The 22335-nt window shown below is 41.8% G+C and overlaps 2 protein-coding genes across 13 annotated transcripts in view; both read left to right on the top strand.

The window, feature by feature from the left end:
- Positions 1–878: 878 nt before the first annotated feature.
- Positions 879–3953, top strand: SS18L2 (SS18 like 2). Its single transcript, XM_004317695.4, has 3 exons — positions 879–1206; positions 1444–1520; positions 3414–3953. Exons 1-3 carry the CDS (start codon positions 1138–1140, stop codon positions 3499–3501), a joined length of 234 nt encoding a protein of 77 aa, XP_004317743.1. The 5' UTR covers positions 879–1137; the 3' UTR covers positions 3502–3953.
- Positions 3954–7582: 3629 nt separating this feature from the next.
- NKTR (natural killer cell triggering receptor) overlaps positions 7583–22335 on the top strand; it is a 49318-nt gene continuing 34565 nt past the window's right edge. For 9 of the 12 annotated variants that reach the window (XM_073811041.1, XM_073811042.1, XM_033864664.2 and 6 more), the window contains exons 1-2: positions 7603–7732; positions 7906–7986. In XM_073811041.1, coding sequence (XP_073667142.1) covers positions 7929–7986 — 58 coding nt within the window. In that variant the 5' untranslated portion in view covers positions 7603–7732; positions 7906–7928. Of the gene's footprint in view, positions 7752–7905; positions 7987–22335 lie in introns of all 12 variants that reach the window. The other 3 variants (XM_019946856.3, XM_033864667.2, XM_033864662.2) reach the window with 2 other exon arrangements.

Raw genomic sequence — 22335 nt, 5'->3', positions numbered from 1 at the left:
GCCCTCTGTTAAATGGGATGAAACCTCCTCCGAGGGATGAATAAGGGAATTGTGGAGAGAGAGCGCAGCAAAGCAGATGAGCCTGCTCTGGATCAGGGCCACCACTCAGGAAAATGAAGCTCTAGAAGTCAGAAATGCCCTGATACCCTTTTTGAGGAGTAAAGTCTTCCAAGATCTGCCTCCTAAATTAAGTGGCTGCTTCTCACTCTCTGCTACAGAGAAAACCAACCTTGCTCCCATGTTTACCATGGATGGACTAGACAAAAGAGAAGACAACCAATTCAGAGTTTTAGTGGTTGCCAGCAGTAACAGGGTGGCCCAAGAGGTTGGCCCAGCTTCCTTCCTTTATCTTGCAGCAAACCACCTCCGCAGTATGGTGCATAGGCTGTGCAGGGCAGTGGTTGAGATCAAAAATTCTAAAGCCAGACTGCTTCTGTTCAGATACTAACTTTGCCCTTAGTAGCTATGAGATCTTGGGCAAGTAACTTAACCTCTGTTTTCTCATCTGTAAATTGGGGAAAATAATAATGCTTTTTAGGGTTGTAAATCTGATTTTAAAAGAAAAAAAAAAAAAAGAAGGGCCCAAAGGAAAAAGAGGCCTATAGGCGAGTTTCTCCCTCAGCAAAGGGTAAAGCTGACACTGGTGTTTTCTTTGGCCCTGCCGGGTTTGGCTTGGCAGAAGGCAATGCCCAGGGTTCAGGCTCCAGACGCAGGCCTGGAGGCACCAGAGTGGTGTTGAAAGAGGTGTGGATTTGGAGCCAGATATCCATGTTTCAGCCTTGATAAGGTGCTGCCGCAGACAAGCAGGGCCCAAAGCCTAAAAGGCAAGGAACTGACGCCGGGCCCCGCCCCTGAGGCTAGCTTGCGCAAACTCAAAAGATCCACAAACAGCACCGAAGCCCCAGGAGCAGAGTCGGAGGAGGACGCTGAGAATCGCTCTTGCGCGCCCAATCACAAATGACGTTCCGCCTGTTCCCCGCCCGCTAGGTGGGAGGACCCAATCAACGTCGAGAGCGTATGCCCACTTATCTTGGGTCCTTGCTGCGGCTGTAGGGCGTCTAGGGCTGCTGGTCAGCTCTGGTCTAGACGCGCAGCGGTCTGCAAGCGTGAGGCAGCCTTCCAACCTGGCTTCCCGGGATGTCGGTGGCCTTCGTGCCGGACTGGCTGAGAGGCAAGGCGGAAGTCAATCAGGAGACGATCCAGCGGGTGAGCGCTAATGCGGGCAGAGCGATCTTAGCAGAGATCCCGAAGTGCTACGGGTGCTGGAAGCTTCCTGGAGTGAGCAGCTGAGACTGGTGTGCGTAGGGTGATTTGCTGTCAGATGGGAATGAAGTCAGCGGAGGCGCAGGGGCTGGAAATCCCGGCATTGGGGCGGGGGCGGGGAAGGAGGCAGTTGTCCCCGCCGGCCTGATGTCGTGCTGCACTGACCCTTTGATCTTTCAGCTCCTCGAGGAGAATGATCAGTTGATCCGCTGTATTGTGGAATATCAGAACAAAGGCCGGGCGAATGAATGCGTCCAGTAAGTCCCCTCCCTATTCCCCTGACTAATGAGTTTGGCGGGGAAGCCACTATAGGAATACAGCAGCTGACCTGAACTAGGAGTCTTGAGTGATTGATCGCAGATGAGGCTCAGAGAGGTTACCTGCCCAAGACCATACGGACAGTGCACTGTGAAGCTTGGAGTCAGACGTGGCTCCCTCTTCAAAACTTGAATTGTGCTCATTACAAAGACTGCTTCACGTGAAGCCATGTCAGCCGATGACAACAGGGATGGGGAGGAAAGCGCTCGGAAAACTAGTGTCCGGAGATGATGAGAGCGGTGGCTGCTTTCTGGTCGTGGAACCCTGGCTCATACTTTTCTTGTAACACATGCAAAGACCAATAAAAGATTTCCAGGTTAAGACAGAGGTAAATTTGGCACAGTAATTTAACGTGCCCTCTAGCTATATGCCAAAATGAGAGAAAACAGCCTCTTTTCTAAATGTCGTTCCAGGAATTATGCCCCATTTATTACAGAAACAAAAAAATTTATTTCATTGTTACCGAAGCCATGCTTTTCCCACCCCCTAAAAAAGTAACCTACAATCCCTCACTGGACAGCTCAGTGGAATAGTAGAAATATCCATCTTTGGGTAAGTCTTTACATTGGACACTGGCATTTGGTACTTTGCTTTTGTACAGTTTATAGTAAACACTCTCATTTTTCTATATGGAAAATAGTTGCAAAACACTCCATTTGGTGCAGTGATTCTCGAACTATGGGGTAAGAAAGTTATCAAAATCTCCTAATGGACCGTTTCACACTGCACCGTCCACGCTTCCTGCCCCCTAGCCTGATTTGTCTTCCTAGGTGGAGAGCTCCACCCCCTGATTGAGAATCGCTATTACAGTAAGTGTGCATTGATCATGGAAGTGTCTTGTCCCTTCTTTAAGTTTGTTCAAAAAAAATTTTTTTTTGGGGGGGGTGCTGTGTGGCATGCGGGATCTCAGTTCCCCGACCAGGGATCAAAACCGTGCCCCCTGCATCGGAAGCATCAAGTCCTAACCACCGGACTGCCAGGGAATTCCCTGTTCAAGATATTTTATAAGTAATACTGAGTACCAGGCACTGTTTCAGCCATTGGGGAATCAGTACCAAAACAGATACCAGCTCTGCTTTCATGGAACTTACCTTCTAGACTGTAGAGTCATATAATTAGGCACATACTAATAAGCACTTTGAATAAGAATAAAGCAGGGTAAGTGGGGGGAAGAGCACTACTTTATACCAGGTATCTTTGGTGTGACATTTGAGTAGATGCCTTAGGTGGGGGAGCAGCTATGCAGATACCTGAATCAGAGAGAGTATCAGGTGGAAAAGCCCCCAGGCTAGAGCGTGCTGGATATCTCCAAGTCATAGCAAGGAGGCCACTCTGGCTAGAACTCGGTGAGTAAAGGGAAAGTGGTAGGAGATGAGATCAGAGAGGGTAACTAGAGGCCCTGATCATATAGGGCCTTATAGGCCATGAGGGCTCAGCTTTACTCGTAATGAGATGGGAGCCTTTGGAGGGTTTTGAACAGAGGTATGACATGGTCTTGACCTAAATTGTACAGTGATCACTCAGGCTGCTATGCGGATAATTAGAGTCGGGGTGCAAAGGTAGAGCAGGGAGACAGGTTAGGAGACTGCTCCAGCAGTCCAAGCAAGAAGTGATAGTGGCTTGGCCTAGAGAGGTAGCTATGGAAGTGAGAAGTGAGAACAGGTAAGATTCTGGATGTATTTTCCTTCAATATGCTAAATAAGAAGGTTGACAACACTGAGTGATCCAGTCAGTGGATGAGCCATTCACTAGGGTGGATAAATTCTTTTCCAGTTTTTTGTTCATGTTCAGTAAAAGCAAACGTCTAATTTTTACCTGTTTTTTACCCATAGGTACCAGCATGTGTTACACAGAAATCTCATTTATTTGGCCACCATCGCAGACGCCAACCCAACCAGTGCTTCAAAAGCAATGGAATAATCTTCCAGTTGGCTGTTGTGAGGAGTAATCAAATGTAATCTATTTCCTAGGAAATAGAGGTAGGATTCTTACCAACTCACCTGCTTTGAAGGTGAATGGAACCTCTGTAGCTCTTTTAAAAATGTGAAAATGCAAAGAAAGCTACTAAATTAACCGTATTCTCAGAGAGAATATTTATTTTAATAATTAAGCGGATTCGCTCAATTAAGTTGGCTCCAGGTGTCCTCCTTCCTGAAATAAGTGTGTTCGGACATCAGGGGCATCTTCGAGTCTACCTTTTCAGTTTCAACGTGAAGAGGAAACTGAGCAGGTATTGGGCGAGACTCCCGACTGAGACCCTGCCAATGGACATGTAACTGTGTGTGCCCTCCTACCAGTTTGTGGTTGTGGACCCCCTGACTGCTCTTTTCAGGTTGCTTTGAAATAAAGCTTGCCTTTCCACAAAAGACTGATATTGAGGTATAGAAATTTTCATGTAATAAGTCTTCCATTTGGTTTTTGAGAAAAAGTGTAAAGACTTAAAAATATATGTAACAACACCATTATCATTGCTAACACAATTAATAGTTATTCTTAATTATTATCTAACATCATCTAATAGAAGATGTGATAGGGGAGGAAGAGTATCTTTTTCTTTCTATCCTTTTAAGGTTCTTGGCTAGGTCTCTATAACAAAAGACAGATTAATAAAAGCATACAAATTTATTTAATATAAGTTTTATATGACATGGGAGCCTTCATAAGGAAATGAAGACCCAAAGAAGCAGTTAAACCCGAGCATTTTTATAGTAAGTTTGATGAAAAGTAGAAAGTCATGGAAAAATGTGATAGGACATAAGGTTCTGAGCTAGGTGTAGTAAACTGGAGGGAACTTAGTAAGGCCTTTTCAAAATCTGTGTCCCTCTGGATGTAGGGAGGACACTTCTAATATGAGGGTCTCATGACCTCTTTCATGGGAGAAGGTCTGAGAGTCCTTCCAGCATCTGCCATTTCTCAGATTCCTTCAGCTTGAAATATTCAATATGCCAAGGTACCATATTTTGGAGTAGCATGCCCTGAATTCCACGATGTTCAATTTTCTTTTGTTCCCACAAAATGTGTTTTTGTTGATGTGTCTGAATCAGGATCCAAACAAGATTTACACCCTGCATTTTGTTGATGTCCCTTAAGTCTCTAAAAATACTTAACAGTTCCCTTTTCTTTTCTTTGCCATTTGTTGGAAAAACTAGCTCATTTGCTCTAAAATTTTTCACGTTTCTGTTGTATCCCTGTGGTGTCATTTTATCTGTCCCACTAATCGCCCACTTTTCCTATAAACTGGTAGAGGCTCATTCAGACTCAGGTTCTAATATTTTTGGCAAGAATACATCATAGGAAGTGCTTGCTTTCACATCACATCAGGAAATAACCTAATCTGATTTATTATCAAGTTCCTGATAGCCCTTCACTTAAATTATGATCTACCCAGCTTTGATCTGTTACTTCCTCAGGGATTACATAATGGTGATTTTCTATTTTATTGTTCTTTTTGCCTCTATTAGCTTTGTTCTATAAAGAACTTTCCCTCTTTGAGACTTATCTGTTAAATGAGGCAAAGAGATTCTTGTGAACCCCAAATTAAAACCTTTTGTTGGAGTCAAGGGTTGCAACCCAGGGAGGCTGTAACATGTAAACAGTGAAGAGAGACTTCATGTTGAGTCCCAGATCTAACACAACCTCTGAAAGCTCTGTTTCCTCAGCTCTAAAATGGGGATAATGAAAGTAGTATCCGCCTCCTGATGTTGTGAGATGGAGATAATGCAGTTGAGAGCTGGGCACATGGTAAACAACCAAGTGTGTTAGCTTTGTGTGTTAGCTGAAGGCTCTGGCCCTTTCTAGGCCTTCTCAAGTCTGGAAGGGAGCCTGCTCCCCCACCCGTTCTGCCATCTGTAGGGTTCTAACTCATCAGTGGTCTCCTCCCTCCTCTACTGTTCATGTGGTTTGTGCTCATACTCCATGCCAAGTAGGCTGTTCATGGGCCTAATCTGATCAGCAGATATGGTGGGTGCTGTGCAATGTATTTAGTTTTGAATTAGTTGCTAATATTTAAAAAACAAGAGGATTTCCTATAAAAGCCTGGCTTTCTAGCAATGCTGGGTTACAGATCCATGTGGCAACCATCAGCTGGAGTGGGATGGCAGCTGCCCCCTTTATTAGACAGCTTGAACACTTAAAAATCTGTTAAAGAGGGTGGATCTTGGGACTTACCTGGCCGTCTAGTGGTTAAGACTCTGCACGTCCACTGCACAGGGTGTGGGTTCGATCCCTGGTTGGGGAACTAAGATCCCACATGCTGCATGACATGGCCAAAAAATTTTTAAAAAAGAGGGTGGATCTCATGTTGTGTTCTTACCACAATAAAGTAAAACAAACAAAGTAGAGAGTGGCTACAAGATCCTGGGTAGAGGGGAAAATGAGGAGTTATTGTTTAATTGGTACCAAGTTTTAGTTTCGTTTTTTTTTTTAATTTTTATTTATTTATTTATTTATTTTTGGCTGCTTTGGGTCTTCGTTGCTGCACGTGGGCTTTCTCTAGTTGCCGCAAGCGGGGGCTACTCTTCGTTGCGGTGTGCCAGCTTCTCATTGCGGTGGCTGCTCTTGTGGAGCACGGACTCTAGGTGCTCAAGCTCCAGTAATTGTGGCACACGGGCTTCAGGAGTTGCGGCATGCAGGCTCAGTAGTTGTGGCTCGCAGGCTCTAGAGCGTAGGCTCAGTAGGTGTGGTGCACGGGCTTAGTTGCTCCGCGGCATGTGGGATCTTCCCGGACCAGGGATCGAGCCTGTGTCCCCTGCATTGGCAGGCGGATTCTTAACCACCACGCCACCAGGGAAGTCCCCAAAGTTTTAGTTTTACAAGATGAAAATTGTCTTATGGATAGATGGTGGTGATGGTTGCACAACAATGTGAATGTAGTTAACAGCCTCTGAACTGTAAGCTTAAAAACAGTTAAAAGATAATTTTATGTATATTTTACAATTTTAATAATGGAAAACAACAACTACAACCCAACAGTGTGTCCCCAGCCTAAAGATACATCAGTGTAACAAATAGAGTCCAAATAGAATCGCACATACGTGGTCACAAAGCCAAGGTAATTCAATGGATAAAAGTCTTTTCAACAAATAGTGGTGGAACTACTGTATAGACCTACGGGGAAAAGAAATGAACCACAACTTCTACCTGACCCCACATCCACAAATTCTAATAGATCATAGACTTACACCTATGGTGTAAGGTTGGGCTACAAAACTTCTAAAAGAAAACATAGGAGAAAACCTTCTCGAGCTTGGGGTAGGCAGAGATTTCCTACACAAAGAAGCACAAGCCATAAAAGAAAAAATTGATCAAGTGATTTAATCAAAAACTAAAAACTGCTTTGCACAAGCCACTTTCAAAACAAAAGACAAGATGCAGATTGGGAGAAAATATTCGCACTTACATAAACCTAACAAGAGAGTTGTATTCAGAACATACATATATCATCTAACAACATGTTAGTATCCAGAACCCTTGCATTCTATAAGACGAAGAACGCGATTAAAATAAGGGCAAAGGTCTTGAACTAACACTTCACAAAAGAGGGAGAGTGGCCTTGAACACAACTGTACCAGGGACGCTGGCCCCAAAGCGCGGACGAACGCACAATAGGCCTTTGAAGTGAGACAAATGGTCTAACGGGATAGTGCCATAACTACTCCTTGAGAAAAAGAAAACCAAAGCTCTGTCGCTCTACTAAACCTCAACAACCTCAATCTCCCAACTGTTTCACAGATTCGGAAATAGGGAAGCCTCGCGCTATCTGCAAATACATAGACGCAGCCCTTGAGAAAGGACCACAGAACGTAGAGAGCACAGGCGCGTCCGGGTCTCCCAGATTGGGCGACCGATTCCAACGTACACGGGGGGAAAGGGGCGGGGCAAAACAGGGCCAGCTCAGGAATAGGAGCGCCGAGGCTGGAGGCTCTTCGAGCTCCAAGGCACGCCCACGTAAGCTCACCCCCTTCGGTTACCCACCGCCTTCGAGACCGTACTCTCGCGGTATTTGTCCCGACTCTCGCGGGGTTTAGCGTGGCACTGGGAGGCCGGGCCAGGGGGCGGGGGTGGTGGTCTGTTAGTGGCGTTGGGCTTCGGCCGTGGTGGCAGCGGTTTCTTCTCTGCTCACGGGGAGCAGCTCAGGCTGGAGGCCAGCCAGGTGAAGAGCTAGTCTGCATGTGTGTGCGCGCTCCATGGGGGCCGGGAGGCCTGGGGTGAGAGGGAGCTGGTCTCGGCCTCGGGCGCTGTCGCACCAGGCCAGCGGGAGGTAACTGAGGCGCGGGCTCCGCCCTAGCCCCGCGCCCTGACCGCTTTCCTCCCCGTCTCTCCCAGCTCTTGCCGCCGCCTCGGTCGCGATGGGGGCGCAGGACCGGCCGCAGTGTCACTTCGACATCGAGATCAACCGGGAGCCGGGTGAGCCGGGACACTGGGTAGCCCTGCGGGCCCTGGGCTTGCCTTGGGGAAGGGGAGGGGTCTACCTTCATCACCCCTCCCCCAAGCCTTTTTGGGAGCTGGAAGGCGCAGTCGGCACTCTCTTTTCTCTTGAGCGAAAGTCTGTGCAGAGGAGAGTGGCCCGGATACACCACTCCAATCCTAAACAGGCCTCACAGTCCCAAACTCCATGCCCCCCTGCACCCCCGGAATGAGTGTTCATGCCATGCCTAGCGCCAAGAAAAGGGGTGCAGTCCTTTGTGGACTTTGTCTCTCTCAGTGTCTCTAGGGGGCAAACACTCCCAATTTCGATTTCTGGTCTCTCACTGTACTGTGAGCTTTGGACTCGTATATCCTGTATTTCCTAATCCTTGTACAGCATTAATAGGTTAACTCCGCTTTTATTTTTCCTTAAGGATCTTTAGCCAGAATTTCTTGGTTCGTAGGAAAATGACTTAGCACAAGTCTTGGGTGATAAACCAAAGCATTCAGTACCAACAGACTTGCAGCATGTGTGCGCTTAGCATTAATGTTTTGTTTTTAGGGAATCCAGCCATTCGTTAGTATATTTTGTTGAAAATAAAATATTTTCTTCTAGAGGGTAGTTGTTTCGTTCTCAGTTACAGAGCGCGCGGGGTTCCAAACTGTTTTCTTACCTCTTTTTTAGTATCTGTGAGGGAAGTTTTAATTGGAGGCATATATACAGTCTTTGTGCCAATCTTGTTCAGCAGATTCTAGGTGCTGCTGTTCTAGACTCTGAGGATATAGCAATGCATTAAACAAAGACCTCTCTTCCTTGTAGTTTATATTCTATCGGAGAAAGGCAGACAATAAACCAAAAAAAATTTTTTTGTCTTGTAGTAGGGATACTGTTTTATTTTATTTACTTATTTATTTGGTTGTATCAGATCTTAGTTGCAGCAGGCGGGCTTCTTAGTTGTGGCATGCATGGGGGATCTAGTTCCCGGACCAGGGATTGAACCCCAGCCCCCTGCATTGGGAGCGCCACCAGAGAAGTCCCTAGGGATACTGTTTTAATAGGTCGGTCAGAAAAGGCGATTTTGAGAAGATGACATTTAAGCAGACCCGAAGGAGATGAGGAGGTGAGTTGTGTGGATATCTTTGAGAAGAGCATTCCTGGTAGAGGGAGTAGTTAGTACAAAGGGCCTGAGGAGAAGAGTGTACCTGCAAGTTTTAGGAACAGCAAGAAAAGCCCATGGGGGCTGGAGTAAAGGGGGCAGGTGAGTAGCAGGAAATGGGTAAAGGCCATAGTGAGAACTTAGACTCAGTGAGATAAGATATTGAAGGGTTTTGAGCAGAGGAATGATGTGATCTTAGTAATTTTGTTGCATTCTCTCTTTTTCATACTTGAGCCTTGTGGATCTTAATCCTTACTCTATAGTGAATCCACGTGTTTTTTTTTTGGTTTTTTTGCGGTACGCGGGCCTCTCACTGTTGTGGCCTCTCCCGTTGCGGAGCGCAGGCTCAGCGGCCATGGCTCACGGGCCCAGCCGCTCCGCGGCATGTGGGATCGCCCCGGACCGGGGCACGAACCCGCGTCCCCCCGCATCCGCGGGCGGACTCTCAACCACTGCGCCACCGGGGAAGCCCTGATTCCACGTTTTGAATAACAGAGCTTATTTTTTTTTTAAGAGTTAATAATAGCAGACTCCTGGAAAGTGGAGGTCAAACAAAGGTTCTCTAGCCACGTAAAGTACAGTACTCCTTTCCTCGTATATATGTTCATATCCTAGTTTTGCAAATGACTTTCGTCATGAAACATCTCCAGGATACGTTTGGTAAATGTAAAATGAACTTCGGTCCCCAACGCTATAATAACCTTTCTGGTAGAAGTGACTAGAACTCTTGAGAACACTGAATCATATAGAAAACAAGGAATGCTTACATTGTTCTAGGTTGAACCAGTTGATAATTGGCAATTTCATTTGGTTCAGTCTCATATATAATACTTCTCTAGCACTTTTCAGTACTTTTCAGTATATTATGTAAGTAATAGATACTTGATTTTTACACAGCTTTTAAGGATCACCTCAGTTGTTTGAAATGAGGTGTCCTGCTTTGCAAGATTTAAACATTAGTATGTATGTCATTGAGTACTTATTCAATACTCTTCTGCTATAGTTAATAATTCACTTGATATAAATATCAATATAAAGTAATATGTTTGATTTACTTTGATGAGCAGAGATCCTTTAAGAGTGGACATACTATCCACATTAATGAGATATCAAGAAGTACTGATAAAAATTGAGTTGAATACAACACAGTGTATATTCTTTTGCGTTACTATCAGTGGAAATTTGTATATTTTTTAGCAAACATGTGAATTAGACTTTTGAATTGTAAAGCCACCAAATGAATGCAAATATATATTAAAAGAGGAAGTGTCTTTAAATTATTTGAGTATAGTTATAGAACTCTTCATGTTGTTATTTCTCCTTGAGTGAGTTTTGGTAGTTGGTAGCTTTTAAGCAATTGGTCCATTTAATCTAAGTTGTCAAACAACATCGTTCCTTAATTTTGTGTCTGTGGGATCTATAGTGGTATTGCCTTTATTCCTCATATTGATAATTTGTGCCTGTTGTCTGTTTTTCTTTGGCCAGTTTGGCTAGATGTTTATTAATTTTACTGTCATTTCAAAGAACCAGATTTTCGTTTCATTGATTTTTTTGTTTTGTTTTCTGTTTTCAATTTCATTGATTTCTGCTCTTTTTTTCTGATGCTTGCTTTGGCTTTATTTTGCTCTTTTTCTAATTTCTTAAAGCAGAAACTTGGATTGTTGACTTGTGACCTTTCTTGTCAAGTATTAGTATTTAATGCTATAAATTTACCTCTGTGAAGGACCCCACAAATTTTGTGTACCGCACAAATTTTGATATATTGCTCATTCTCTTTCAGTTCAAAATATTTTCTAATTTCCCTTGCAGCTTAGTCTTTGACTCATGAATTATTTAGAAGTTTTACTTTCTAAATACTTGGATATTTTGCAGTTGTCTTTCTAATAATGATTTCTAGTTTAATTGCATTATGGTCAGGGAACATACTTCGTATGATCTCAGCTTTTTAAAATTTATTAAGGTTTGATATGTTCTATTTTGGTGAATTTCCCAGGTACACTTGAAAAGAATATATATTGTGCTGGTTTTGTGTAGAGTGTTCTGTAAATGTCATTTAGATAACGTGGGCTAATAGTGTTGTTCAGTTCGTCTATATCCTGGCTGATTTCCTGTCTTCTTTTATTGATTACCCAGAGAGGAGTGTTGAAATTTCTAGTTGTAATGGTGAGTTTACTTCTCCTTTCAGTTCTGTTAGGTTTTGCTCCATTTACTTTGAGGCTCTTTTATTAGGTGGATGCTTACACATTTGGGATTATGTCTTTTTTTTTTTAATTTAATATTTATTTATTCATTTATTTTGGCTGTGCCGGGTCTTACTTGCGGCACATGAGATCCTCGTTGCAGCAGGCAAACTCTTAGTTGCAGCATGCCTGCGGGATCTAGTTCCCTGATCAGGGATCGAACCCGGGTCCCCTGCATTGGGAGCACAGAGTCTTACCCACTGGGCCACCAGGGAAGTCCCAGGATTGTTATGTCTTCTTAATGAATTAACTCGCTTATCATTATGTAATGACCCTTTTTATTCCTGGTAATTTTCCTTGCTCCACAGTCTACTTTGTCCAATGTGAATACAACTACTGCAGCTTTTTATTAGTGTTTACATGGTATGTCATTTTCTACTTTTTATTTATTTATTTATTTATGGCTGAGTTGGGTCTTTGTTGCTGGGCGTGGGCTTTCTCTGGTTGCAGTGAGTTGGGGCTACTCTTCGTTGCAGTGCGCAGGCTTCTCATTGTGGTGGCTTCTCTTGTTGTGGAGCATGGGCTCTAGGCGCATAGGCTTCAGTGGTGTGGCACACGGGCTTAGTAGTTGTGGCGCACAGGCTTAGTTGCTCCGTGGCATGTGGGGTCTTCCCGGACCAGAGCTTGAACCCGTGTCCGCTGCATTGGTAGGCAGATTCTTAACCGCTGCACTACCAGGGAAGCCATCATTTTCTACTTTTTTTTTTTTGTGGTACGCGGGCCTCTCACTGTTGTGGCCTCTCCCGTTGCGGAGCACAGGCTCCGGACACACAGGCTCAGCGGCCATGGCTCACGGGCCCAGCCGCTCCGCGGCATGTGGGATCCTCCCGGACCGGGGAACGAACCCGTGTCCCCTGCATCGGCAGGCGGACTCCCAACCACTGCACCACCAGGGAAGCCCCCATTTTCTACTTTTAACCTACTTATATCGTTATATTTAAAGTGGGTTTCTTGGAGATAGCAAATCGATGGGTTGGGTTTTAATCCATTTTCACATTCTCTGTCTTTTAATCAGTATATTTAGACTATTTACACTTAATATAATTGTTATGTTTGGATTTGTCACTTTAATAATTGTTTTTACTTCCTGTTTTTATTCTGTTCTCTTTTTTGCCTTTTAGATTATTTGAATTCGTATTTTTTAAATTTTCTATTGAATTTTTAGAGATATCTCTGTATAGTTTTTTTAATGGTTACTCTAGAGATTACAGTATATATGCTTGGCTCTTTACAGTGTACTCAGAAATAATATTTTACCACTTCAAGAGAACTGTTAAAACCATCCCACATATAGCATCCTTTACCTCTCACCTTATGTTGTACTTGTCCTATGTATTACATCTACAAACACTGAAAACTTCCTTTCAAATGTCACACATATTTTAAAGAACTTAAGAGGAGAAAAAAAATACTCTTATCATTACCCTTTCTGTTACTGTTTGTTCCTTTTTGAAGTCTGAAGTTCCTCTGGTAACATTTCCCTTCCACATGAAGAATTTGCTTTAAGTATTTCTTTAGAGCAGAACTTCTGGCAGCAAATTCTCTGTTTTCCGTCAACTGCAAATTTTATTTTGCTTTTATTCTTAAAAAATATTTTCACTATATATAGAATTTTGGATTAATAGTTATTTTCTTTGAACACTTGAAAAATGTTGCACTCCCCTCTGGTCTATATGGTTTCTGATGAGAAATCTATAGTGATTCGGACTGTTGCTCCCCCAAATGTAAATGTACTGTTCTTGTCTGGCTACTTTCAACATTTGTCTTGTCTTTAGATTTCAGCAGTTTTATTGTAGTGTGAATTTCTTTGTGTTTATTTTCTTTGGGGTTTGCCCATCTTCTTGAATCTGTGTCTGTCTTTTGCCAAATTTAGGGAATTTTCAGCTGTTGTTTCTTCAAATATGTTTTCTGTCCAACACTATTTCCTCTCTTTCTGCGACTTTGATGACACAAATATCAGAGGTTTGATACTACCCCACAGGTCCCTGAGACTCTGTTTATTTATTTTTTCCATCTTTTTCCTGTTTTTCAGATTGGATAATTTCTGTTAATTGGTCTTCGAGTTCACTTTTTTTTTTTCCGAGTTCACTTTTTCCTCTATCATCTCTGTCCTCCTGTTGAGCCCACCCAGTGAATCTTTAATTTTGGTTATTATACTTTTTCATTTTAAAATTTCCTTTTGGTTTTGCTTGTGGCTTTCTATTTTTCCAGTCATTTTAAGAGAGTTTGTCCTTACTTAGTGGAGTATGGTTGTAATGGCTGCTTTAAAGTCTTTGTCTAATAATTTAAACATCTGTATCATCACGGAGCGGCTGTCTTTGATTGTCTTCTTTTCCCATATGAGATATGAGATTTTCTTGGTTCTTTAAATGTCGATAAATGCTGGATTGTATCCTGGACGTTTTGTATGTTATGTTATATGACCCTGGATCTAGTTTAAATCCTGGGGAGAGTATGGACTTGTGTTGTTGATGATGATGATGTTATAGCAAACAGTCAACCCAGTTAGGTTCAGCCTGGAAGTTCCCACCCACCTTCTGCTGTTTAGTGTCAGATCCATGCATAGTTCATGGATAAGCCCACGAATTCATGTACAACTTAATGGGATTGTTTTTTGAGCTCCCTCTTTTTTAAAGAGATCTCTCCAACACATTCTGGCCCTTAGGGACTCCCTTTTTTGGTCATCTGGCTAGAAAGCAAGTTTTAGTTTCCGTGTTCTGCCATGTGCTTCCCATGACTGTGTCTGTCTCTGAGGGTAATTGGCAACAGGATAGAGAGTAAAATGCAACAGGAATTCTTCCTAAGCTCTTGGGACCTCAGTTCCTCTAGTCAGAGAGAAGGGTTCCCCTCCCTTGGAGTTTTATATGCTTGCCCAGTCACCACTGCTGTCACTGCTGCTGCCACTGCAGAATTCCTTAGGAGCTGGGACAAGAGAGTGTGGAAAAAATACACCAAAAAATGAGATATCCCCTATTCACTCTGATCTGTTGGGGCCCCCTTTCTAGAAATAGAGGGCTTTTCTTAGAGCTCTTTCTCTCTGTACCCAGGAGGCAGTTCCAGGTTTCAGATTGCTTTTGATTCCAGGCCAAGAGATATGGGAGGAAAAACAAAAACAAAATTCATTACCAATTTGGTGGGTTTTGTGTTCTGATGTCCTTCCCCAATGCCTACTACCATTATTTTTCAGTCCTTAGGTAATTGTTCCATGCTTTCTGTCCAAGGTTGTTGAGGTGCATTCAATAAGAAAGATAGGGTGGGGTATATTTACTCCATCTTGACTGAACCTAGAATTCCTTATAAATTGTTTAAAGGTCCTAACTGGTAGAAATTAGCCAATCCTTTTTCATCATCTTTACAAATAAATTCATATTTTCTGAAAGTAGTAGCTTTTTGTGTGAAATATGGTACCCAGTTTGGAAGTATAGATATGAAATTTTCATTGACAACTTTATTTTTCTGACAGGTAGGCCCACCCTTCTTTGGTAAAATGTTACTTCTCTCAGTGGTTGTTAGTGGTTGGTTAAACTGAGTACCTTCCAGGGCAGACATGAAATAGGAATCTTGTTTTTCCTTCTTTGGTGCCTCAGAAACTTGCCTTTTACTTGCCTTATTCAGATCTTTATCAAGAAATGGAGCACTGGAGCCCAGGGGACCAGGTTTTAGATATCTATTGCAAACTGATTTAAGCCAGTTCAGTTAAGAATGACTATTAAGTTCTTTTTAGAGTATATCGGGGAGTCACCGATAAGTTAGGTGATGGCTATAGATTGCCTTTGTCACAACCTTGCTACCAGGGAACAGTGAAAGCAAGTCTCATTTGCTGCATGTAGACATTGGCAAGCAAGTATGCACACAAGTAAGTCATATAACCAGTTCTGTAAGTTTGATGAAGTCCCAGTTCTGTCCTTTTCAGTGCTCCAGGCACTCTTTATGTGAAAGATTTCTGGTCTTGAAAATTGTCATGCGAATCTTTTAGTGTTCTGCACCGGAATCCTCCAAAATCTTGACTAGACCCAGGACCTTTTTGGTGGACCCAGCCTTAGGTTCCACTCCAAAGGGTGACTCCAGATTTATATGTCCTGTTAATGGAAGGGTATGGATTATCTCCAAATGTTTTTATTCAGTCTGTATGTTCCAAACATCACTAATTTACCAATAAGAACCCATTTCTAACATTCATCTTGCTAATTACAAGGCCTCTGTTTGATTAGAAATAAAGATAGCAAAAGCAGTATTAGAAGCCACCTCTGGAGTACGGCCTTTGATTTATCATCCCTGAAGGGTGTTTCTTTCTTAGAGACCTAAGGTATAGTTTTAAAACTCATCTGATTACTTTACATGAGGATGTCTATGTAAGGTATTTTAAAATAAATTATAGCTGTAATATACTACATTATAGTAGTATAATGGTGTAGACCTTTTGTTTTCAAACTGCGAGGTGGTGTCATGAGGCCAGGAGGAGTCAAACCCCCATTTTTTTCACTCCCATTCCGTTTGTATCCAGTAGGGTTTTCCAAAGGCTGCATGGCGTATGATGACACAACAGATTGAATGCAGAAGCAGATAGGAAAATCTAACTATCTTCTATTACACTAGACATTAGTGAGATTTGCAAAAATGTAAAACAATGACACTCATTAAATTTTTTGTTCATATTTGAAAATGTAAATTATTTAAAATAATCCATATTAAAAAGTCTTTAAGGTTCTCAGGAATTGTTTAGAGTATAGAGAGATTCTGAGACCAAAAAGTTTGAGAACTGCTCTTATAGACACATGCTTTCATAGAACTCAAGCATTGGGCTTTATCTGCAGATGTTTTAAACTTTTTGTTTAGATATAATTTCACATTTATAAGAAGTTGAAAAATAAAAATAGGAAAAAGAATACCCATCTACTCTTTACCCAGATTCACCTATTTACATTTTATACCATTTGCTTTATTAATCTCTCTTTCTCTCTCTCTACACACACAATTTTTTCTGAACCATTTGCAGTTCACCCACATCATGGCTCTTTACTCCTAAATACTTGTGTATATTTGTTAAGAATAGGGATATTCATCAAAAGAGTCTTAAGAAACATTAAAAAAATTTTTAAGAAAGCAAAGAATAGGGATATTCTCCTACATAACTACAATGCAGTTACCAACTTCATAAATTTACATTGATACAATACTTTAATCTGCTGTCTCTGTATTCCATTTTTGTCAGTTAGCCTAAAAAGTCAATTATAACATTTTTCCCCTCCAATACAAAATCCAGTCTGGCATCCCATATTACATTCAGCTGTCATGTCTCTTTATCCTTCTTTTTCATAGCCTTTTTTTTTTTTTTTTGGTCTCTATGACATTGACATTTTAGAGGAATACAGCCCCTTCCCCTTTTATTTTTTAAAATTTAGTTATTTATTTACTTTTGGCTGCATTGGGTCTTTGTTGCTGCAGGCGGGCTTTCTCTAGTTGCATCGAACGGGGGCTACTCTTCGTTGCAGTGTACGGGCTTCTCATTGTGGTGGCTTCTTTTGTTGCGGAGCACCGGCTTGAGGCGCACGGGCTTCAGTAGTTGTGGCTCACGGGCTCTAGAGCACAGGCTCAGTAGTTGTGGCGCACGGGCTTAGTTGCTCCGCGACAGGTGGGATCTTCCCGGACCAGGGATTGAACCCGTGTTCCCTGCATTGGCAGGTGGATTCTTAACCACTGTGCCAACAGGGAAGTCCCCCACCTTCCCTTTTTAAATAGAACATTACTTATTTCGTATTTGTCAGAGGCTTAAAGTTGGTTTTCCAAAGTGATAAAGTGTTTCTTTAAAGGAATGCTTGACTATAGAATTTTGCTTTATGTGGGCCTCAGAGCAATATTATAAAACCCTGGCAAGTTATCAAAATAGATAAAATGGGGATATCATTGAAATGGGTGTTTTAACTTTACTGCTCACGGTTCACGTGAATTGAAGAAACTGAATAAAAAATGTATTCTTAGTAGGGCTTCCCTGGTGGCGCAGTGGTTAAGAATCCACCTGCCAATTTAGGGGACATGGGTTCAAGCCCTGGTCCGGGAAGATCCCACATGCCGCAGAGCAACTAAGCCCGTGCGCCACAACTGCAGCCTGCGTGCCTCAACTACTGAAGCCTGTGAGACACAACTACTGAGCCTGCGAGCCACAGCTACTGAAGTCCACGCACCTAGGGCCCGTGCTCTCGTGCTCTGCAACAAGAGAAGCCACTGCAATGAGAAGCCTGCGCACTGCAACAAAGAGTAACCACCGCTGGCTGCAACTAGAGAAAGCCCGCATGCAGCAACAAAGACCCAACGCAGCCAAAACTAAATAAATAAATTTTTTTTTAAAATGTATTCTTAGTAAACATTGTAAAGTATTTGGAACTGAAACCGAGAAATAAGTTTTAAGTAAAGAGGAAGACAAATGTTTGAGTACTGCTTATGACCTTGGGCAAGCCACCTGACCTCTTTGTAAATGGAAATACTATAGAGTTTTGTTATTGTGGTTCTAAAGATAGCAGTACAGTGAAATTTGCTTGTATTCAAAATTACCCTTTAAACTCTAGACTCACACTCAAGATAGCTTATACTTTCAGATAGAACGAGCATATGAGATCTGATTTGTACTGAGGGAACAGGAAAATGAATCTCCCATCTCAAGCACACCCTGGGTCATAAGCTCATGAATACAGTGACTGGATGCAGTGGTCTGCACTATTTAAATGATTTCTCCCCTTTTTATACACTCATAAATTAATAGGACTTCAGTGCAATAGTGCCTGCATAATAAGGTTCTTGGAAAGTAATTAAATAATACAACCATCTGTCTTACAGATCGTGTTTTTGTAAAGTGAATTTATTCTAATGGATAGATTAATTAAGGAGCAATACCGTTTGTGTTGTGACACAATTAGATAACAAGGTGGGGAACTAGTGGCGTGGAAGAGAAGAACTGTAAACAGCACTGCTATTCTGAGTTATTCTTCTTGTCCTAATAGTAATTTGAAAGACCACAAGGAGGATTATGCTAATGAAAGTGCTGAGAAAGGCCAGAGTGAGGTGTGATCAATTGTAGGATTTCCTCAATGATGTTTAAGTTTTATAACATATTCTTATAACTAAAAACATGCCTTTATTATTGATACTCTTAAGGAAAAAAATCATTTTTACTATGACCTGAAATTCCCTTGTCCCCAACCCCTGTTGTCCCATGGAAACAGTTGTGTTTATATGTGATTTTTTTGGATAATGCAATGTTTATTTCAGTTCTGTCGTTATTGCAGAGCTGCCTGTATTTGTAAAGAACCTAGCACAGTATCTGACACACTTTTTTTTAAGTTGCTTTAATTAGTGCACATGCATGAGCATGAGCTCGAGCACTGAGCTCATGTTCAATTTTAGGGAAAAGGCTTGTTTCCATTTCTGTAAGCAAGAGTGTTCTCCCCCACCCCTTTTTCTCCTTATTTTATTAGAAGTAGGGCCCAGAGAATCCCAGTAATAACACCAGGCCTGGTTGAAAGGTCATGGAAGAAAATTCATATGGATTTTTATGGGGACTTTGAGAGAAGAAAGTTCACTTCTTAGCACCGTCTTTTTCCTTTTCTTTCTTTGCCTCAAAACACCAAGTGAAATATACAAAGATTTTTTCCTTTTCTACCTTTAACATAAGATGGCTGTTCCTTTTCTAATTCTTACCTCCTACCCCTGTTTGAGTCCCAGTGCTTTTCTGTTATTTTTTTGACTTTGTTGGTATTCATCTGTCAGTGTTGTTGCAAAGGAAATTCTGACGTTGGTGGATGAACTAGCTGTCCAGTATGATATTTTACAGTTCTGATATGTACATCATTCACTTTAGAGCCTTTAGCAGTGTTTTTAACCTTGCACCATGGTATTGAGCCCAAAACAATTTGGTTTTGTTCAGTGTTTTTCTTTTGCTCTTAAAAACACAATGCGATGGAAAAGACAAAACCTCTGCTCTAACCCCTGCCCCATGAGAATGAGAGGTCAATAGAAATTTCTTTTCTTCATCAGGTTAGAGGGTAAGATATTAGAGGTGAGCATTTTTTTAAAAATCATTGTAGTTAGATATCCCTCTCTGAATATTAGACCTGGAAATATAATCACATTTAACTGTTTTCATATGTATTGTACCACTAGTGTTCACAACTACTAATCATCTGTAAAGGAGAAACTAAAAATATTTGAAACTTTCATCAGTTTTCACTTGGAGGCATTAAAGATTTTTTTTAAAAACCCTTGAGGGGCTTCTCTGGTGGCGCAGTGGATAGGACTCTGTGCTCCCAATGCGGGGGGCCCGGGATCAATCCCTGGTCAGGGAACTAGATCCCACATGCAACTAAGAGTTCACATGCCACAACTAAGCAGCCCACGTGCTGCAACTAAGGAGCCCGCCTGCTGCAACTAAGACCCGGTGCAACCAAATAATAAATTAATTAATTAAAAAAAAAAACCTTGATATTGAAGTTACTATTACTATAGTCCTAAAAGAAAAGGCGAAGTTTTAGTTGTTTTGATTACATCTTTTATTCTGAAAATTAACTATCTTAACGGGATTCCAAAGATCTAAGTATGCTCTAGTTTGCAAAGCTAGATGATTTTGAACTTGACACCCACCTAGCCAGCCATTTCTTAGGGATTTATGAAGAGTGATGGAAATACTTTTATCACACTGGTAAAATATTTCCATGTAAATACAAAGAGTCGTATTTAATATTACTGATATTACATGCAGTTTTTAAAATTCTGAAATGATTTTAGATACATTGCTGTCCTCCTTTTTGCTTTCTTTTCTTACCTTTTTCTTCATTCCTTTAGATATCAAGATCAGCTAGAAGGTTTTGAAATTGCTTTAAAATTTGGTTCCAGCACTCCATTTGGCACTGTTGACTTGGGAAAGTCTCCTTATATGATTCCATCTCCCACTTTTTATCCTTTAAGATTGTCTCTTACGCAGTAGCTTTGTTTTGTCCTCAGAGGAACTGACTGTCATGGCCAAGAATAAATTAAAATCATAGTGATACACAGTAAATCATTCTGTGTCTGTACTGAAAATGACTTATGCTTGGTCCACAGTTAATTTTGATTTATTCCACAAGTCTCCTTGAGTATATACAGATGTTCATAATGGAAAAGATTTTGTAGAATAAAGGGAAAGGGAACTCAAGAAAGTGATTATAAATCAAAATTCCATTTCTTATTTTATTGAGACACTTTCAGGAGGTATGCAAAATCAAAACCATTTTTAGAATAATGTAGTTTTCCTCTTGCACTCTCATTCACAAGTCGAGTTTTCCAGAGATTACACAATAAGTGATGATGTCACCACTCTGACAGCTGATGGAATGTGTGCTTGTGTATTCTTGTTTTTTGAAAGTTTCTGAGTTTTAATTTATAATACAGTAAATAGCAATAAATATAACCACATTTTAAAAGCTTAATCATTTTTAAGAGTTTAAAGGAGGGACTTCCCTGGTGGTGCAGTGGTTAAGAATCTGCCTGGGCTTCCCTGGTGGCGCAGTGGTTGAGAGTCCGCCTGCCGATGCAGGGGACACGGGTTCGTGCCCTGGTCCGGGAAGATCCCACATGCTGCGGAGCGGCTGGGCTTGTGAGCCATGGCGGCTGAGCCTGCGCGTCCGGAGCCTGTGCTCCGCAATGGGAGGGGCCACAACAGCGAGAGGCCCGTGTACCGCAAAAAAAAAAAAAAAAAAAAAGAATCTGCCTGCCAATGCAGGGAACACAGGTTCGATCCCTGGTCCAGGAAATTCCCACATGCCGTGGAGCAACTAAGCCCACGTGCCACAACTACTGAGCCTGCGTGCTACAATAACTGAAACCCACATGCCTAAAGCCTGTGCTCCACAACAAGCGAAGCCACCACAGTGAGAAGTCCATGCGCTGCAACAAAGCATAGCCCCCTCCCTCCGCAGCTAGCGAAAGCCCATGCGCAGCAACGAAGACCCAATGCAGCCAAAAAAATAAAAATAAGAAAAATAAAATTAAATAAACTAAAAAAATTAAAAGTTTTAAAACAGAAAGAAAAAATAGTATAAAGGAGTCTTGAGACCAAAAGGTTTGTGAAACACTTCTCTATTGGCATAGTTAAATTGAATTTTCAGACTTGTTCCTTCTCATTTCCTGTTTATTGTAGGGTTGTTTGTTTGTTGGTTATTTTTTAGGAGCCATACCTATTCTCTTTATACTCTCTCAGGAATAGAACGTGCGTTTTAGTTGTGAGTGGCAGTTCAGGAAGTTGTCTGTAAATAGTTTTTTCATAAAGGTAAAAAGCTGATGTAGAGGACAGAACTTTCTTCTAACAGTACTGCCCAGAATGACTATCTTATGATATGATGTTCTCATCACTGGAGGGGTTCAAGCATAAATCAGACAACTATTATCAAGAGTATTTTTTTTTCCTTGGCTGCGTCAGGTCTTAGTTGTGGCACTCGGGATCTTCGTTGAGGCACGTGGGATCTTTCATTGCGGTGCACAGTGTCTTCATTGCAGCTCTCGAGCTTCTCTCTAGTTATGGTGTGCGGATTTTTTCTCTCTAGTTGTGACGTGCAGGCTCCAGAGTTCATGGGCTCTGTAGTTTGTGGCACGCGGGCTCTCTGGTTGAGGTGCGCGAGCTCAGTAGTTGTAGCATGCGGACTTAGTTGCCCCACGGCATGTGGGATCTTAGTTCCCAGGGATCGAACCCGCGTCCCCTGCATTGGAAGGCGGATTCTTTACCACTGGACCACCAGGGAAGTCCTTCGAGAGTATTTTTAAAGAAGATTAATAGTTCAGGTAGGAGATGTACTATAAGGAATCTAATAATATAAGGTCCCTTTAAAAGACACTTAAAATCCTACAGTTTTAGGGCTGAAATCAGTTTGGTTGCATGTGAATCCTAATGCTAATAGAGTGGGGTTCTTGTTAGTTGGTATTGCCTAGTT

Source organism: Tursiops truncatus, chromosome 10, assembly GCF_011762595.2.
Source record: "Tursiops truncatus isolate mTurTru1 chromosome 10, mTurTru1.mat.Y, whole genome shotgun sequence".
Classification (NCBI taxonomy): Eukaryota; Metazoa; Chordata; class Mammalia; order Artiodactyla; family Delphinidae; genus Tursiops; species Tursiops truncatus.
The sequence above is the reverse complement of the archived record's forward strand: the minus strand, read 5'-3'. Positions and strand labels throughout refer to the sequence as shown.

What these genes read in the sequence shown, in the direction of transcription:
- SS18L2 (XM_004317695.4), top strand. Translation starts at nt 1,138, where the DNA reads ATGTCGGTGGCCTTCGTGCCGGACTGGCTGAGAGGCAAGGCGGAAGTC. An exon ending in ATCAGGAGACGATCCAGCGG is followed by an intron (nt 1,207 to 1,443) that starts GTGAGCGCTAAT and finishes TTGATCTTTCAG; the next exon opens with CTCCTCGAGGAGAATGATCA. An exon ending in CGGGCGAATGAATGCGTCCA is followed by an intron (nt 1,521 to 3,413) that starts GTAAGTCCCCTC and finishes TTTTACCCATAG; the next exon opens with GTACCAGCATGTGTTACACA.